General features: G+C 36.1%; 1 protein-coding gene across 1 annotated transcript in view; it reads right to left on the bottom strand.

The window, feature by feature from the left end:
- Positions 1–478: 478 nt before the first annotated feature.
- Positions 479–20,804, bottom strand: part of MRPL3 (mitochondrial ribosomal protein L3) — a 31,174-nt gene continuing 10,848 nt past the window's right edge. Inside the window, exons 7-10 of the mRNA XM_074859967.1 lie at positions 12,781–12,889; positions 10,785–10,862; positions 9,662–9,739; positions 479–1,096 (exon numbers count right to left, since the gene is read on the bottom strand). Coding sequence (XP_074716068.1) covers positions 947–1,096; positions 9,662–9,739; positions 10,785–10,862; positions 12,781–12,889 — 415 coding nt within the window. The 3' untranslated portion in view covers positions 479–946. The remainder of the gene's footprint in view (positions 1,097–9,661; positions 9,740–10,784; positions 10,863–12,780; positions 12,890–20,804) is intronic.

Here is a 20,804-nt window from a genome sequence, read left to right as displayed (position 1 = left end):
AAATAGTAAATCACGTAAGATGAAAAACAAAAGGAGCGTATTCATTCCAGCTATTACTGAAAGGTAGAAGAAAAATGAGCATTATCATAAAGACAAATCCTTCACGTTTGGCTTGCTTTCTTTGTTATAGCTCTCCTGCAATCAAATAAGAATCCAATACAGAGACAACTGTAGATGCGGAAATATTTCTCCAGAGAGCATGCAAGGGATCCTCTGTGAAGTTCAGAACAAGCTGTCAGCAAAGGCGACAAACAGGTGGCAACTGCAGTCTTAGTGCTGCTTTGTTACTGAACATTTCCCATCCGAACACCCCCTCGCTGTACACACTGCCAGAACTCTCTGAAGAGACAGACAGTGGTTGGCATCATCTTTCCCCTAGAAAATTTGTTGGGTATCTGCTACATTAAACTCAACACAACATTAAAGCAAAAGGAGAGAAAGAGCTCTGGTGAAAGAAGGAAACAAAACAAGCTCGTGCTCCTATAGAGCAATGCATTTTCTTCTTTTATTTTGGATTATTCTTCACAGATCCCCCCACCCCAGATGCTAAGGCAGATTTAGAAGTTTTTTTGATTGATCAGAGTTGGCCAGAGTACTTTCTACAAAAGAGAAACAGAGTTTGGTAGCATTCAGAAAATTAAATGGAACCATCTTCAAAACAACAGTTTTTCACATATGTGTAATTTTTCACAGCCTGAGACAGAGGATAGAAGATCACTGATCACAAACTGTTTGGTGTTCTCGACATCCTGCTCTGCAGACTCACCTGCTGCTTTAAACAGAGGTTTGAAACTGGCAGTGATAAATGTTATTACCTGACCAAAATGGCAATATCTGAAGTGTTCAAGTCAGTTGGCCAGACTGCGATTCATAGGTTTACTTTTATACAGCATTGCAAAGTTTGTGAAAATAACAAAATTGCGTGTTTTTAAAGACATGAAGAACATTATGCATATGTGACAGATGGATCCGTGAACTGGAAAACCTCATCATCATACAGGTCTTCTGGTAGTTTTTCATCTCCATCAGCAAAAAACGTAGGAAACGGAGGGTTTTTATTGCAGTCCTTGCGAGTAGGCAATTTGCTATCTCTGACCTAAAAAGCAGGAGGGGGAAAGGTGTGGTTAATAAATCGTACAGAAGACTTTCAGACAGTGATATGCTAGAAATTAATGAAATCATCCTGCATGCATAAGAAAAAAACCAGCAGTATTCACACTACACTTGTTTATCTGATGAATTCCAGGTATAATCATCAGTTATTTTAACATCAACCTCAGCTACTGAATTTAACATTTTGTACTCATCATTAAGGAGTTTTTAAAAAAACAGCAAGACAAAACAAAAAACCCAAAGAGAATTTATCACTTGTGTGATAAATTTATCACTACTGTGACAGAATCAAAACCTACTCTCATGAATTCATTGCTCAATATTTTAAAATGTTATTAAAATAAATGTGTGTAAGTCTGGCTTGTTTAAACTGTGTTTATATCCCACATGACATTCCTACATGACATACCAAATTATATTATGCAGTGTAATTACCTTTTCGACAACCAAGACATGCTTTTGTATTTATGATACAAACTAATCATGGCAACTAATTTTGCAAAGGTATGTGCATGTGCTGTATTCAGTCCCTCTGGCTACTGCAAGCTATTCAGTGACTGCAGAGCTAAGCATCTAAAATTCTTCACCCAGAAATCAGTACCCAGGTTTGTCAAACATGAGTCTTTGAGAAAGTTGATTTCCAAGAACTGTAGTGCCACAGAGCAATTACTTTCCTTTACTGACCTCTCTACATGTGGAAAGATTTAAAATCTAGCCCCTGAAACTTCAATCTCTGAAGAAAATTAGTAGCTAGAATTATCAGCAAAAAGCAGTTTGCCTGTGGTAGAAGATAGAAAGCTGGTATCTCTGAAGAAAAAAAAGAGCTACAAATTCTGTAGTGATGAAATTTTATTTAAAAATAAATTCTTCTTTTCTATATTGTTACATATGATCTTCCTCCTGAGCTGTAATAATCCCTTTAGCCACTATACTCAACTGGATTAAAAAAAATAAATGTACAAATAGATTAGACAAAATTTTAGTACAGAGAAGATAAGCTCTTCCTCTTATTTTTTTGGTGGGCTTTTAAAGAACAGGAAGCTTGTTCTTATTTGGTTGGACAAAAACCTCACATAAGACAATTGTGATTTATACCAGAAATTAAATAAAACAATTTTATGCCCACTGAAAGTTCTGTTCTGACAGCACTATATTTACCAGATTCATATCTGCTATTACTTGAGCCTTTCTCAAAGTCCATGAGGATTCCTGCAGATAAAGTGCACAATAAATTTGACTTAAACTTCAGCTTCTGAAAACTGTTTGGGTTTGGTTTTTTTTTCCCCTGAGGAAGTTCCAAGAGTTTTCTAAGTGCAGGCTCAATAAGCAAAAGAAAACCTTTTTCTAAGAATGAGGGGGTGAAGGACTCAACATGAACTGGTCAGGATATCTACTTAGCTTTTCAAGTAGATCATTCTTCTTCCACCAGACACCTCCCTATGAAAAGTGTTCTCTATTCACTTGTAAGCTGCCGTGCATAACTACTGAAGTACCTGTAGTCCCAGCAGGCAGCAATTTACATTGTGTATTATATGGAATAAACTAGGCTGAGGTCCAAGTCCAAAGACCTTTGCTGCAACAGTTCCAGCAGTGGTGAGTTCAGAGGAAACACAGTCAGCTTCAACAGAGCGATGAGAACTGCTGAGGCTGAGAAGTCATCCCTCCCTTTCAATATGTTGCTGCTGTTTCTTTTACTATATGAAAACATGTTTTAATAACTTCACCAGTTACCTATTATTTCCCTTGCCCCTTCCTCTTTTACTCCCTGATCCTATTACACATCATAAGCCTTCTCTGTCAACAGCAAAAACCCCCATGGTCTCTACACAAGCTACAATAATATTAGGAAGATTAGAGGAAATTATTTTATTTCTGATAACTTATTCATTTCATCTATTATCTTATTAAAATGTTTTTCATGTCTTCTTTTTTGTTATTTTGGATTATTCTCATAATGAAATAATATGTGCTGTTAATTACAGGCTGTCTCATTACAGGCAGTTTTGGACACCTGGAAAATTAAAGGTATTTATATATGTTTATTATGTTTGCTTTCCTCTTCCCCCCCCCCCCCCCCCCCCTTTTCTTAAAGCAACAACTTCTTAACCCAGGATTTAGGAGTAAGACATCTGCTCTTAACTGAAGGCAAACCCAACAGTCTAATCTTAGTCCTGCATTAGTTTATCTAAATAAATGTAAGATTGCTGTTCAGCCTCAACATTGTATTTTACATATTAATGTCAAGTGGCATTTTGCAGATAGTACCTCTTGTGTGATAAGGAGAATTCTTAAAGTAGTTTTAAGATTCTTATGAAACATTTTCAACAGACCATTGTTGCTTTCAGAGAAGTACAATACTGTCTCATTTTGCTCCTTCCAAACTCCTCAGAAGCTTGACAGATCCCAGAGCAACAAGCCATATCTGATGTTAAAACTATTTTCTTCTGATATGCTCTTTTTTTTTTTTTGATTGGTATAATTGACACAGTATTTCTTCTGACTGGTGAAAACTACTGCTCTTTTTCCATCTTCTTCTACATTCATTGCTTTCAAATGCAATTTAAGTTCTACTCCTGAAGCACCATCTTAGATCATCACTACCAAATGGAAAGAACATACCTCTTTCTCACTTGTAAGTTTCAAAAGTTGTTAGATATTATTATTATTCCTATTGAAAGGAAGAAAACTCAATTTCATTTTACATCTGAAAGTACTGATTAGCAACTTAAAACATGGTATGATTTATCTGTCTTCAAAAGAGTTACTGAATGACTCCCTTTACATTTATCAAGGGCACCAGCATACCAAAGGTTTCTTGTATGTATTACCTCAGATTCCTGCACAATAATTTCACAATATTATAAAGGGGTTAAATGGCATACAGCAGCAGTTACACTTGTCTGTATAAGCATGTACACCAACAAGAAATAAGTGTGACCCAGCACAGCTCTTCTTGTTCTCTCTTCTCTTTTGAGAACACCCCAATAAAGTTTTAATGCTCTGTATTACTAAAATCCAGTGAATTTAGCTCTCACCCACAAAATGAATCAGGCTGAGAGCCCAACTGTTTATCACAATCCATAAAAACATTCACTGTATAACTCAATATTACACAATCACTTGGCTTGCTCAACTTCTGGATTAATACTGTATTACAGTACACTATACTACAGATAGATGGTGTATATATAGTAGTGTATACATTACAGTATATTCTCTGTGAAGCTTTTTTATTAAGAAAAATACTACAGAAATCTGAAATGGAGGTGGTTGGGATTTTGTCACTAAATCTTTAAAACAGTCATAAAGGGTTTTGCAGACAATTAAGAAACCGCACATATGCATGACCCATATATTGATGGCATAACAGGCAGTATAAACAAATACCAAAAAATCTATCACCACGAAATACTTAATATGGTCTTAAACAGGCAGTAAAACTCGATGTTGAAGTCACAACTCATATTCGTAGTTTAACGGGCCTTCAAGCTATGTTAGCAACCACAACAAAGAGTGCGTTTGCAAAACAGGAAAATGTGTTTAAATATACAAAATGTTAGAAATAATCTCCTCAGGTGTCAGCTTCTCTTCTATTTTTGAAGCTAGACAGAAAATTGAATTCAAGAACTATATCCATTTCTGACCAGCCTTATTTTGTCTTAAAAAAACAACCAACCAACAAAAAACCTCACACAACTCTATCATGGGGCCCAAGGTACAGGACAGGGATCACAGAAGGCATCACACTATTCCTGCATTTCCTCAATTTGAGTACAGCACACTCAACTCAGGCATCAGCAGCTAGAAACACAGACAGTAATATCGGCAAGTGTGGTACAAAATAAATAGGATGTAAATCCCTACAGACTTCTCTAAAAAAAAAAAAAAGGAAGACTGCAAAGTTTATTAGCTCAAGAAGAATCCTATCTAAAGCAATTGTATACTTCAAGTTTAACTCAATTCTAGCATACAAAAAGGCCAGTTCAGTGTCTAACTTGCTAAGCAACTTCTATGAGTTACAAGATTTGGCAGAATTTCTGCTTTCATTAAAAGTGATATATTTGAAGTGATCAACATTGAATGTCCTAAGAAAATCAGGTGCCTTAAAATTAGGACAGGTATGAAACATTATCAAAGATAAACTATAACATCCTGAATTACCATGTATCGTATCACAGTATCCCTTCCATTATAAACTAACTGCTTAAAAAGGGAATTAGTCTTGCGCTTCTCTCTTGAATGCCAGAAGAGATAACTTTTTGGTAGTATACCTCTCGAGAAATCGAGAGTGTAATGGTTTAGCCCCTGCCGGGGTCTGAGACCACGCGGCCGCTGCCCCTCCCCCACAAAGGGAGTGAAATACAAAGTCCCGATCTGAGATAAGGAAAGGTTTAATACAACAGTGCAATAGCAACACAACAAACAGCAACAATAACAGTGATAACAATGAACAGAGCAAAGTATATCTACCAATACAGGAGTGAGAGGAGCAGATGTATAAAACCACGCGCCCCGCGCTCCCGCGCCAGGATGTGACGCGCCAGCACGTGAGGTCCGCATGGTATCTGAATAACCCGGCTAGAGCTCCCCCCCCACTGCTGGGGAAACTTAACCCTATCCTGGTTAAACCAGGACAGAGAGCCATAAGCTTCCAGAAGAAAAAGCTATTAGCTTTTTTTCCTAGAGGATCAACACCACAGACAGTAACTATAGGCCCTGTGATCTAAGAAGATACCTGTTTTTCTTGGTGTATTACCTGAGGTAGACTATCTTGATAGGCACAACACGCTAATATACAAATGCTTATTCTGCAACGTTACTCTTGTAACAGAAAAACTCCATATATTCTAGCACACTGCTAAAGTTTCTTAATTTTATTAGACCTTGTCATTGAGAAAGAAATCCATGCTAAAGTAAGCTTTTTTGATTAGTTTTCCAGTTGGCTAGAAACATTACTTATGTCAGTTATTTACCTGCATGCTTCAGTGTACAATATCAAATGAAAACTGATTTCTAATTAAACCATGAATCCATCAATCCTAGTATTCTGCACTTTTATTCTGCTGAAAATGAAACTTGAAAAATTTAAGTGCTTCATCTCAAGGTAGATACAGTGCTGATGTACTAAGTTTCCAAAAATATATAACGTACAAAATAAATATATGCCTTAAGGTGCACTGGGGTTTTAATGGTTACCAAGCAACAGAGTGGGTACTGAACACAAAAGCCTTCCTCTTAGAGACACACAAAGAGAAGAGTATTATGCGATATTCCACTTTTTGAGCTCAGATAGATGGATCCAAATCCCCTAGACATTAGTGCTACCTAATTATAGGCAGTTATTTAGTAGAATAAACAATAATTATGAATGCTAATATCATGTAATTTCTCTCCCCAACTACAGATCCAAACAAATATACAACAATGTATAGAAAATCAAAGTCTATATGCAAACAAGAAAACACCCTGGAAGAAAGACATAAGACACAAGCTAAAAACACCACAGAGGAGTGCAGCGAGATTAAATGTAGAAGGAAAGAACAGAAATTAGAAAACACATGCCAAATGGTATTGCTTTGCATGCTTTTTTAATTAAAGCTTTCTCTACTCTGCAGAGATGTTATTTGAAAATATAAGGGAAAAAATAATTAATACATGTAATTCATATGGTTTACATAAGAAAAAAAAAAAAAAAAACAGAACTGATTCACCAGCTTGAGGAACTGGAATGAACTGTTGCTGACTACTTAATCCCTCCAATCACCAAATATGTGAGTGCAGACAATTTTAAAATATCTATTTCTTAATAGTAATAATACCTACTACTGTGCATTCATCTCAGTGTTATTTATTACTAAAAAGCCATGAAAGTCTGGAGCACTTTGGCCAAGATCTTTCAAATATTGTATTATGTTAATTAGAGAGCTCTAAGGGTCAAAATCCCTCATTCTTCACATGGATCCTCAACCTGCATTAATGGAATTAGCTGCAACTCTGAAATATGTATGCCAAAACGCGTCTTTGAAGATACTTGTACTTCTAAATCGTAGATAACCATGACTTGAAACATTTTCAAATATAGGTAGCTTGCAAATACAATTAATCCAGACCTGTATCTTGTAGACATCATGCGCAAGGATCAGTAAAGCAGTCAGGAAAGTGCCTTGTACCATTTAGTTAACACTGACAGAGTAAGTTTACTTGAAAAGAACAATGGAGACATTTTAACTTTTGGTCTTAGGATAAAGTTCCAATCATCATCCGTGGTGAGTGAACTGAACAGAAATCACTCCTGGACAGGGCAAGCACTTAAATGGTGTGCAGCAGACTGTCATAGCAATCAAAGTCCATTATCCTCTTCACATCACAGATGTGTTTTACTGCATAGCTCAGATGACTTGGCCCAGCAGTCTCCTGTTAACACGGCTGTTGACTATGGCAGTACTGCTGCCTCAAGGATTTTTTTAAGCTAACAGCGCGACTGCTTTCAGAACAAAAACAGTAAATCCAAGGTGTTAAGGTGGATGCTCTCCAGCCTAGACAAGAGTATGTCTTTGTAAAGAAAAAGAGAAGGTGGAAGAAAATGGTGGAAGTGACCCAATCATGAAAGAAAGCATGTAACACTTCCAGCAGGTTCTTCTCCAAGCGCAAGTGTGCCCTGTCTGATTAGCAAGGGGACATTGGTTTGTTTAAATGAGATCTTCATGGCGTACATAAGAATGAGTGGTATTAACACACACAGCTTTGCTTTTAAAAATGGTTTGTATTACAGGCCTTTAATAAATGTTTTCTTAATTCACTTAAAACCAGAAATCAAAAAAATGAATTTACTGAATCCAGTTAGAATAAAAGTTATGAGTTACTGTACTCAAAGTCTCAGTGGCTTCCTAAAATGTCATATTCTTGCAGATAAGACATCTGAGATGAGTACATGCAGTTGCCACTGAACTATATAAGTGTGGATTTTAACAGCATGACTAGGAGAGCAAGATGCACAACCTTTTGCAACAATTAGCTCTTGCTTAAGAGTACTATTAAGATCAAAGAATAAAGTCTGGGCATCAAACATTAGTCACTTTTTCAGCTACATTATGTTGCTTGTATACATATGTTGTAATTTAAAAATAACATCCTGTAACAAATTCACACTTAATTAAAGCTCAGACTAACATATAGCAACCAGGTTCATGGCTCAGGATTAGAAAAAAATACTTAGAACACAGTTAAAGAAAAGGTCATTCAGTCCAATATATGGATGAAAGGCCAGTGAAGCTACAGTCTTAATTCTATGTCATTGATGTCATGCCCAGTAACTTTGCAGAAGTTATCCTGAAGACTACTTCTCCTGGACATCTGTTAACCAATTTTTACTATCTTGGGAGAGAAATGTTTAATACATTCTCGAGGCTTGGGCTGGATATTACAGTCAAAGCAGTTTAGAGATACCTCAATCAGAAAAAAAAGGCCTTATTTCCAGTGAGAGAAACACAACAATAAACTTCATATTTCTGTGTGTAAAATACCTATGCGAAAGGTAGCATTGCTTTACTTAATGCCCAGTAATATGGAGTTCTGCTCCACAACTAGGAAATACATAACAGACACCGGATGTCCATAGTAAAATGTGACAAGAACACAATAAACTAGCTGAAAACATCCGAACTTGATGAACTCTGTGACTTTTCAAGAACTGGATCATTTAAATACCTACAATACTTCTGAAGATTTCAAACTATGTATCAGATATATAGGTATATGTACAACAAAATTTTTATAATCATTCATAATAAAGATGTTTGATATGCTGTACTCTAAGAAAGGAAACAAAGTAATTTGTGCTTGCAGATGTGTAGAATGTACCCAATTAGAAAGAAAAATCTATTTTGAAAATAATCCTTAAAAGTACTTTTCTTGCTTTGATGTGGATTATTTGCATTGTAAGAACACACTTCATAATTTCATTTTTTCATAGAGAATCCATAAAATTTGAAATTAATTCTGTAGAATGCCACAGAAAATAACACTGACACATTTACACCGATTGCAAAGGGAACTCACATCATTGTTGTGAATTCCAGCTGTCTCCTCCTGTCCCTCAACTGCTTCTTGGAAAGGTAACAGCTACTGTGTGTGGGAATGCTCTGAATAACATTTAAAGCAGTGTTTGCTGTGTATTTCTCTTCATGAATACAGCCCTTAACTAATGTTCTGGAAATCTCACCACCATGCTGTTGGCTTAGGTTAGTGTTAAAAGGGGATGGACCCAGCCCTGAGACACTCACCACAGCGTTACAGCAACTGTGTTGGTTTATCATATGCACAACCCCAGTGTAAAGTTAAGAATGAGCTGTTTAGAGTAAGTGGTGACACTGTCCCTACTAATCCCTCTCTTTTACAGAACTGAGCCTACTGCCCTTTAATTCAATAGTACAAGATGGGACTCTGAAGAAATGAAGATTGCATTCAACCAATGTTTTTCCTTTCGTAAGAAGAGTTGTAGAGAGCTTAGGAGTCACCAATATCAGTGACTTGAAAATAGCAAACATACCTTCACCAGACAATTTGTGTGACCTGGAACAGACCCGTTTACGTAAATAATGTCATGTTTTGTGTTGATCCTCCACACCTAGGAGACAGAAAAAAACCAGACACAGAGCTCATTTTAGAGACTATTCCCAGTTTTACAAACAGTGGTCCAGCAAAGCACAAACTGATTAACTGGAGGTGGTAGTCTGGGGAAGAATATTCTTCACAGGCCTGAACTTGCCACAAAATTCAGTCACACGCTACTCTGAGTGCACAGCTTTCTAATGCAGGAGTCTACTAAACAGTTTTAAAGGGCTCGTGATCAGGCTACATTTGGTAAGGCAGCTCTTTGTTCAGCATAACACCAACTGAAGCTCCCAAGTCTCTTTTCCCCTCTAGCAGCAACAGCTGTTGAAAAACATCACACGTGACAAATTAAAACAAATATGCTCATGAAAACATTACTGCAATCATCCAATAATTTCTTAATTTTATGAGGTGCTCAACTGAACATGCACGTTTTCCATTACAAAAAAAATTAGTCTTAGTTAGCAGCGAGCAGCAGCAGCACTCTTTTTGCAAACTAGAGGATAATACGTTTTTTGTGCAAACTGCAGGGTTTGCCTTCAGAGACAGAGAAGAGTAGTTGTAATAGCCCAGGAACTGCTGCAGCTATGTATCCACCAGAATCTAGACAGAAACTATAATCCCCTTTTCGCACATAAAAGTGAAGGACCACGATAGTCAGGACGTCAAACAACTCAGACTTGGGTTGGGTTTGAACAAGTGGAACGAAAGGCATGAAAACATTAACTGAAGGTCACCAAAAGCCTGATTGTTTTCCCACTTCAAAGGCAGAAGTCAAGGACACAGTGAAAAGCACATCAGATGTGGAAGTATCACCTGAAATGCCAGTTCCCAGGGTACACATAGGCAAAGGTAGTTCAGGTAACTTATTTGTAACTCACAAGCAGACAGGAGCATACACTTGCCGCTCCTGTCTTTTCAGCTTGCTTACTTCAGGATGCTCCTGTCTGGATGCTGGCAGAAATGACAGACAGTACACCAACACAAGGCTACAAGGCTAAGTCCATTGCTTGGCAATGCAATCACCTTACACACATTCTAGCATACTCAGAACTCACCTTTAATCCAAAAGATGTCCTATAGATGTTACCCATTAAACCAGGCATTTTCTTTCCACGATAAACTTTGGCAGCTTTCTAGATAAAAACAGAGTCAAAAAAATCATGTAACTGCAAGAGGTACACCTACAAACTCAACAGAAGTACCAAAGAAAATACGCTGGTATTTCCAATGTTGCAAATATCTAATATCGATTAGTATTTTAAATACCTCCTGCTGAAGGTTAGATATTACTTTACATGTTATCTGAAATACTTGACCTCAATCATAAAATTGCTATAAATACTGTTATATCAACCAAGGGATTCTAGCTTTGCTTAACACTTAATGTGTATAGATTCAGTGCAAAATTTGCACTCATCCCATACTTCCACTTCATGAAAATCAAGAAGAGGTTTTTTCCTAAAAACCTTGTCAACACAAGACTCTCAGCTACATCACAGACCGCAGCAACTGGAAACTTGCCTAAATTACTTGTGCAAGCTACCACTGAGCTCCAGAGCAGTCTTGCCCTGGAAAGCTGCCAAAATGAAGATAACTGTAGTTTCTCTCCTCTCCCTAATCCATGAGTTTTATATCGATGTAAACCAGATTTTTAAAAGCATGTATTTTTGAGAACAGAGTTTTTAATTACATTCCCTGCTATTGCTTAGTTTCTATATCACATTTTTGTTTGGCTAGGTATAACCTGGAGAACAAAGGTGGAAAACAAAAGGCAAAATAAGTGCCATAATTTTCAGTTCTACAGTATTATCAAGGGATTTGTCTGTTTCTTGCACCACTCTGTTATTCATTAATAATGTTTAATGTTTTTTTAACACATGAAAATCATGACTTCAGGAAATCAGCTGCAATGAAGTTCTAGGGACAGGATTCAGTACTGAACAATGCAGGATCACAAAAACATCTGAGGTGGTCAGCACTAGACTGGAAAATAAAAATCGATGCATTGTTTTTCCCCTGTTGCATCCTTTTACCATGTTTCCTTTTCATCATACCTATTTCCAATACTATTTACCATTCTATATACTTTGAGAAATTACATCCAGCATTAGTGCTTAGGAAATTCTAATTTAAAGAGAAGAGGGTTTATTTTGTAACGATGAATACCATCTGCTAAAACAAAGTGTTGTATGTTCAAATATTTACGTTCTTCAGTCTTCAGAGAAAACAGTGCCAGGTGTAGAATTCATTTTCCAGCTGAAATGAAGGGCTATAAATCAGTACTGTATGCTTTTACAGTCTCAATTACTCTAACATCATTGCCTGGTGCCTTTTTGCTCTTGAGTATTATTAATTCTTTTTTCTCTCTAAGAAAATTACAGACAATCCAGGTTCAGTACTGTGACTCAGTTGGTCTTAACTCTGTGTCATGAAGCTAGTTTGAAAAAATCCCTCTTAGTTCAGCCTAAATATTGTGCAACATTTATAGGGACAAAGTTTTAAATGAATCTGTTCCAAAGAGCTTTTAAACGAATATTATTTATTGTTTGAAATCTAAAAATATTACTCTGCTCTGCTTAAAAATGCTTAGAAGCCAACAAACTATTCTGGGAATCAAACAGTTCAGTAAGCAGCTACACAAGCCAGGCAAGGTGATAAAAGCAACTGAGGTTCCAAAGAATGGTACAATATCTGCAGTAAAATACCAGATAAGTCCTTTCCAATCTATAAATGTTGTGATAAAAGATTCTTAGAACTCTCTTTGAAGCATTAAGACTATTTCTCTCAGCTATACTACAAAACACCACAATTTGCTCAGTTAAAACATGTTTGCTCACTTACCAGCAACATAGAATATTCATAAATCGAGGCACAACAGAACAGCTGTCTGCATTGCTCATTATACAGGTTTCTGAACTTCCTTTGAAACAGCTGGGATTCTCTGCTACCACAAATTAGATGGTAACAGCTAGCTATTGTGGAATTGTTCATTTTTAGTAACCAGTTCTAAAAATACTGAAGAATGCTTAAATAGGAAATAAGAATCCTCACATTGGTAGATATTGCTCCAGGACGTCTGTGAGTTTTCGTCTGGCCATGGGTCGCAGGCTGACCTTTAAATCCCCACCTTTTCATGACACCTTGAAATCCTTTACCAATTCTGAAAAGAAAAATAATTAAGAAACAAACCTGGGTTAGTCAGACTTAAGGTTTCTAGCAATAACCAATAATTTCAGTCAGACTCATGATCTTTCTATCTTTAGCAAAGCTCAGCAGAGAGAATAATATTTTTTTTTTTTTAAATCTGCATTTTATACCATAAACATATTCTAGTGCTTTACAGAGTAAGAAGCACTAGAATAGAGTCAAACAGGCAAAATGACTAACATAAAATGCTCCTTGCTGTGATGGTCCTCCGTACATGGTACTGTAATGAAGCTTTCGCCAGGCAGACATCAGAACAAACAAAACAACCAAAAAACCCAAATAAAAAGTAACTGTATAATAACACATGCAAAAACTTAATGACAGGCCCTAAGCATCAAGAGAGAGAAAAGAAATGGCTGCTTAGACTAGCATAAAAATAAACCAAGGAACATTTCTTTTCCAAACTACAACAGACTCATTTCTTGAAAACAGTTTTGTGTGTAGCGAGAACACTTAACTCTTTTGATCAGTACTCATCTAACAAATAAGGTCTAAAACACAGTAACAAATAGAACATTTTCAGAGTCCACGCCTTAATCTCTGAGGCACATGATAGTATTACTGGCTTTGGAGTTCTCCATTTACCGCAGAGACAGACTCAATAGGAAAAATTGCTTCGCTGCTGCACAAAACAAAAGCCGATTAAAGTGTGTGTTTAAACTGGCATTGTTTGTTTCCAAAAAGAAAAGTGTGACCACAGGGTTTATGGCTGCCCTGATTATTTGATTAATTTAACAAGATGATCCTTTTCCTGCAATTTACAGAAATCCTTTCTCTGCTAATGCACTTTGCAATGTCATGGTCTTATTAGTTCAAGCATTAGAACCTTCCAGCCAAACACAGGAAAATAAAACCATGTATGAGCATGCAAACAGCACACTGTATATATGAACTACATTTTCCTGACTCCCCTGATCAGAAAAGCATTACCATTAAAAACTAGAGAAAATATACAAATGCTGAAAACACCAACATTCACAAAAACGGGATTCTTTCCTCCTCCACTTGAATAATTCTCCTCTCATTGCTTGGCCTAGTTGCCTAGAGCAAGTCAAACTACACTCAAAACCAGCCACAAATGGGAAGAGTTTCTAAAGCCACAGAACCATAAGGAAATAAGACTTGTGAAACCACTGTGTCCAACTCTTGGTTTTCCCCTTCCCTGCTCAGAACCTAGTGTTCAATTCCAGTTAAATTTGGTACAGAAGAAAGATATGTAATTGTTTGAAATAAAAATTATTGGTTAGAAAGTCCTGATTTTTTTTTTTCTCCCTTCTTACAACTAACTAAGGAAATGCTAAAACATAATTAAAGTAGTGATATGTTCCTTTGGCTTGCCAGCTGGCCAGTGGTTGCCACCAGTAAGAGAGTCCTTCCAGGCCAGCAGATGGTGGTGCAGCATGGGGATACAGGGTCAGGGCTGTAAGAGGGAGCTAAAGGCATCTGGGGGAGGGAGGACCTGCGTTACCTGAGGTCAGGAACACAAGACAGGAATCTAAAGGATGCAAGGCTTTGTTACACCAGTTTCTCATGAATCAGTTTATTTTAAAAGCTTGCAGTAATGAACAGCAATGTTGTAAAAAAAAAAGTCTGAAAAACATTCAGACATTAAGAAAGGCTCAAAATTTGTCTTTTTCTATGTCTGCAGATTGCTAGGGGATTAATAACTTAGCAGAAACTAAGCTATAGGAAAACTCCTATCTGTTCCGCCAAAATGCTATTTTTTTCTTTGAAACTATCTGGCCACGTTTTCCAAGTAGACTACTTCTGGCATCTCTAGCTGGAAGGTGGAATTAGCAAACTCTTCAAAATCAACTGCAAGTGGGTTGCATAACAACAGCTGTGCAGTCACCAGAGAGAGCAGATTGGGGGCATGATTAATTCTTTAGCTGCAGAAATGGACTTGCAATTCTGAGAAAACCATATAACCATCCAAAGCTACTATTTCAAAAGAAAACAGTACTGTCAACTTAAATCGGGAAGCATAAATCCCTCATGTCATGAAACCACTTCAATATTTCATTCAGATTGTTCATTTTTATACATGAACAATTTAGAATACTGTAAACTGTACTTTTTAATAAAATATAAAAATGTAAGAAATAGTTAATACTTGTAAGAGATGCATTTTGAAAAAAATGCTTACTTCATCAAATGCTGTTATCTTCAAAAAGAAGAAATCATATCACAAGATAGAGTTGCTAGTGTTTAATGATTTATGCAATAGAATACGCTCATCTACTTCCTGGTCTTTCCAATTACACACATTTTTTCTGTGAACAAAGACCCAGACTTTACGACACCAAAGCCTTAGGAAATTTATATAAAGTATAGCCAGACCAAAAAAATCCACTCTAGTAAACCTGAAAATTCTCATGCATCTGTTTATCCGGAATATAAAAACAAACCTCCAACATCTGAAATATTCTGGCTAAAGTAAAGATATCTCAATGCTGAAATTAAAAGTATTTCATAACTTAAATGCTTTACTATCTACCAAGGTTCTTTAATCATATTAGTTCAATAATGCTTTAGAAAAGTTTCATTTTTTATTTATGAAAAACTGATTGAAGGTCTCTGAATTACCTACAAACACACTTTATCTTATGACTTTTTGAACATCAATTTTCTATTCAACATGACATAGTTACCATCATGATTGAAAATAAAAACGGTTTTTATTCATTAAGAAACAGTTACAGTTTTCTTTCATTCTGGAGTTTTTCATTTTTTTAAAAAGAATAAACAATGTATAATGTTCTTTAAACACATCAAGATGAGAAACAATTACACAGACAGTGTATGTTTTTTCCTAGACCCATACTCTATCTGAAATAAAGCTGGAACCAGAATAAGAACTACAGGATTATGTAAATAAAACATAAAGTTTAAAATAAAGTAAGTTGCTACTAACATCTGTTTAAACCAAATTTAGAAAGGAGGACTGTTCAACTAGGCACTTAGTACCTCAGCCAATATACCTCAATCATTCCAGATGAATAGTGTTTTTCCAACCTAAGTCCACCCTTGATGTGACTGTGATCTGCTCTCAAACATGATTACTATATGCAAATTTTCCGTGACCCAAAATTTCTCTATATTTCTAATGCAAAGATTTTATATTCTTCCAATTGTATGAAATGCAAAGTGCTTTTGAAATTAATTTTTATCTTATATAAACAAGGAAGAGAATTTAAAATGCATGCTGTTCAAGAAATACCATGGAAAATCACAGAAGGATTTATACAGTTTACAGTTTTCTTAAACTTTTTAAATTCTGCCAAAAAATTAACAAATATATAAGAATATATTCTTCTTGACTTCCGAACAGATGCCAGATGTCAGCTACTAGTATTACTTATTAATTTCAAATTGTTTAATTGCCCTCTTTGACCTTCTTAAAAAATTACTGGGTATTACTGCATTCAGCAAGTATCACCAATAAAATACAAGAAAAATTATTATTGAAACTAAACCTAAACCAGTATTTTGCAAAAGTGAATGAAACCGAAAAATCCCTGAAAAGAATACTAGATCTTTTATTACTTAAAGTCTTATGAGTTCATTTCCAACAAATATTTCACAACATTAGTGTGAGCTAGCCAAATCAAAAGATTAAAACATATAGTTATCACATACGCAATACATACTATTTTATGCATACTATTTTTAGTGTATTATTTACACTATTCTACGTAATTTCACATTAGCCTATATACATATGAAAGATTCAACCAAACATGTACCTCTCCTGGAGTTACTTTTCTTATTATGATCTGCAACACAATTTCATTTAAGAATGCACCAAAAGAATCCCTGATTCCCCCCTCTCCCAAGAAGTCCTAACTACTGACATCCCACTACATCTTGTTCATTAAAATCTGTTAAATCTTTAAAAAGAAACACAATACAATTCTAATTTAGAAGAAACTCAAATATGTGTAAGATTTAGAACTCCAGAATCCCTTAACAGGCATAGTACTTACAACTTCAGATATTTTAAAAAAACATTAAGGTTTGTAAAAGTGGGATCTTAATCTAGAACCATATGTTATTAAATAGAATTAATATCTAGATTCCACTCTGAAAGAATCAAGTTGTGTGCCAAATCTGAGATATGACAAGAACCTACACTGAAGTAGAACGTTTGTCATCCTACTTACACTAAGACATCTTCTACCTGTTGTCTTGGCTTGAATCAAGGACTATATATTTCTGTTCCAACAGCAGTAACATTAAACACCGTATCTGAACAAAAACACATGCATGAGACCTATCTTTATTAGACTTGATAAGTATAATGTCACTGTTCTTCAATACATGGAATTTAGTCACTTACTTAGCCTCACCCAAGCATGATCACCTGAGTCCCAGAAAGGAATCACAGGCAGCAATGATGATATGCAAAACTAAGACAAACAAATGTTAAATGGAAGAAAAATAATCTTTCTGTAGGATTAAAAATAGAATTTAATTACACACTAGTTTCACCTGCAGGAAAGTGGCTGTTCAGGTCAACCACCTAATTTTGTACAAAACCTAATTTTCCAGGTTTGATACAAGTAAAATGCCAGTACCTAACGAGCCAACTTTCATTTAGGAAGCTACTGAAATAAAGCACTCTAATTAAGCAACAATTTAGTTTGCTGCTAACTCTTCAAACGAATTTAAAAAGACAATTATTTAGATGATGTAGAAGAGGATTCCAACTACTTAGCCAAATAATTTCAGACAATTGTAGAGCATACTTTCAGGCTCAGATTACACTATTAACGTAGCAAAGCTTAAATAAACCATAAACACACCAGAAACACCACTTAATTCTGGCATATTTCAAACAAAACTACTGTTGGCTTTTTCTCTGGAGTGACAAAATTTCTGATGTTGCAAAGCTTTCCTGAAATGTTGATGAAACAAGTTGTGAAATGGCAGATAAAGGAGGTATAACACACCTCCATCTCCGTGCAGCACTGGGCTACCACTGTAAGGCATGGTTCCACCTCTCTCCACTCCCATCTTTTGGTCATCTTTGTACTAGTGCAGAAGCTCACTCAGCTGATCAGCAAGCTGGGGCATGCAAGTGATCCAGCTGAAAACTAACCCGGTGAAGAACACAGATACCTCACACTGATCTTTTCCTTCACGCAACTCAGGAAGCCAGTACCAGCGACAGAAAGTCGATGGCAACTCTGTGGGAGCAAGTACCACCTCCCCTTTGGGCAGCAGCCTCTACTCCGCCGGCTTAAAGAGGTCACAGAAGTGCAGCCTGAGAGAAGCATTTCTGGATGGTGCTATGTATTTTAGCCCAAAGCATATCAGGGCTAAGACAGACCATCAGGCCACAGGAATTCTGAAGTTTACTGCTGTCCCAGAAAGGGCACTAAGCCTTTACACGTTTTTGGAATATACCTTGGAAGCACTGAGGACGAGTCTTCTCATTAAAGACTGCTATAACACTTAAGGATTGAGCTTTTAAATTGCTGAAAATAAGTACCAAGGGAAAAATTCAGCACTAAAGATTGACAGCATGCAGACGCACTGCCTACTGTCAGTGCTCTAAAAGCTACTTGTACTGTGCTGAACAAATTATGAGACTTCAAAGAAAAACAAACTGCATACATCTTTAACTGAACCTTCTCCTTTCTGTGAGTGTTTTTCTTCACAGAGGTATAAATTAATCAAAACATTTCAAAAGACTTTGTCAAAAACATTTGTAAGGAAAGTTTAAAAGCAGACAGTTATAAAAAAACACCCTACACTGGTTAACCAAATCAAGATGCTAACCAAGACTTCTGAAACGTAGTGCAAGCACTTTGTTCAAGTGACAATAAGAAAAGCTTGCTCATTTTTAAGGAGCGTAGTTTTGATTTGTGTCTTGGCAGTAGGAAGCATGCGAAAGGGTATCTTGCTCAAATGAATCATTAAGAGCTGGCAAAAAAATAAAATATCCTTTATATACCACTATATTATCTCCTCATTGAGGTGACATTAGTATTCTTTCTTTCCTTCTTAAAGGAGCAATTAGAATTAATCATGCTATTAACAACAGCAGTGATATTTTCATCTATATGATTTCAAATATTGCACACTTCAGTGTTTCCTCTAGTAAAACAAAGTTACTGACAACCTTAAAAATGTAAAGTAAAAGTACGTGTACATGTAAAAATATTTTTATAAACTTTACTAGCGGTGTTAGCAAGTTTTTATGAATTACTGTCTGTTAAGTCCATAATGGTTTGAATCAGGAAGATGGAAGTTGCGGATGGAAGAAGAGGAAGACAAACTGCGCTCCCTACTGTAACCCAGCATTATATCCTTATGTACCTTTTCAAAATGCCCCTATAGCTTAGGATCTTTCAAGTGCCTACATCACTTCTGAAAATGGGACTTTAGAGAGTAATGTATAAAGGCTCATTTCAGCCTGTGGACCAAACCTTGCCAAGTTCCCTCTTTGTTCAGTATGGATAAGCTGGCTCCTCTTGAGGGGGATCAGAACACAAGTTTAACATGAAGTACATTCTCATTTTTCCTTCACAGTGCAGCCCAAATGTTATAGCTTAATGCTGTAATCATTTCCAAGATAACTTTTTTTGCCCTTCACTGAAGCATTTCTTGGATATTTTCATGACACTGTGAAATCTGTACTTACAGGCACAGTAACTAGGAATGCTGGATACAGTATTCTGAAAAATAATGAAAAACCCCCACCCAAGTATGAGACTAGGCAACACTGAATGGTTTAATTAAAAGACCCAAAGAAAAACTGAAATGTAGTAAAATAATTTAATTCTTGCCCAAGAGTTAAGGGAATATGATAAATGCAACATTCCAGAAAAGTGGAGATTTAGAAGAAAGAAACATTAGAAGTAGAAGCCAGAATGCAAGTAGATAACAGAAAAAATGTTAAAAAACCCCTGGATATAGAAAGACTGTTAATATGATTCTCTAATCGTTCCAGAAAACCCATGATAAAAAAATATCTGATCTTTCTCTTTAGCTGAAGAATTTTTTCTTCAGCTGTATAGTAGGATTATGTAATGTGCTACCAAAATCAGCAGTACAAAAAAAAGCCAATTTCTGAAATGGGATCATACAAATACCTGGAGAAACCAGATTAGAAATACCGAATTAAAAGATAGGATGGATTTACTGACCACGACCAAGAACCCAGCCTATTTTTATCTTGCTAGTATTTTCAAATATATACAGCAAGACACAAATCAATATTGTGTGGCTGCTTACCAGTATCTTTTACACGGCCAAAAGAAACATTTCCGAGTTCTTTAAATACTTCTATAAAAACAAAGCTTTTCTGCATTAACAAAGCACGACACTTAATCTACGTGGAATGACTGTATTCCTAACAACACTGTGCCTTCCTTTGCAAACAAGCTATTGTCTCTTACAGGCTGCTCACTGAATGCAATTTAGAAGCAGGATGAATAATGTATCAGATCTAAGTATTACATAAGGAAGTTTGACATAGAAAAAGACTAATTCCAGTTAACTCCTTGACCTCCTTTTCTCAATAGAGTGCCCTCATAGGTGTAGTCAGGTGTAGCTGTATTAGAATCCGCTACTTGGTTGTACTGATATGGTCGATTTCCCCGTATATACAAAGCCCTGTGAATAATATTAGACATTTGTTAAGTGTTACGCATATGTGAGACAATTACAATGGGTGATACTTCAACAAGGCCAGCTGGGTATTATCTCCATTACCCAAAAAATAAAACATCAAATGGAAAACATTATCTTTGTATCACAACACAACAAAAATACACTGCACTGAAATATGGAGATAGGAGTTCTCTGTTCTCTTGGGCAGTGGAAATCATGGATGTAACAGAAGAGGCATGACTAGTCTT

Source organism: Strix uralensis, chromosome 1, assembly GCF_047716275.1.
Source record: "Strix uralensis isolate ZFMK-TIS-50842 chromosome 1, bStrUra1, whole genome shotgun sequence".
NCBI lineage: Eukaryota > Metazoa > Chordata > Aves > Strigiformes > Strigidae > Strix > Strix uralensis.
Note: the sequence above shows the minus strand (reverse complement) of the source record. Positions and strands in the feature narration are given on the sequence as shown.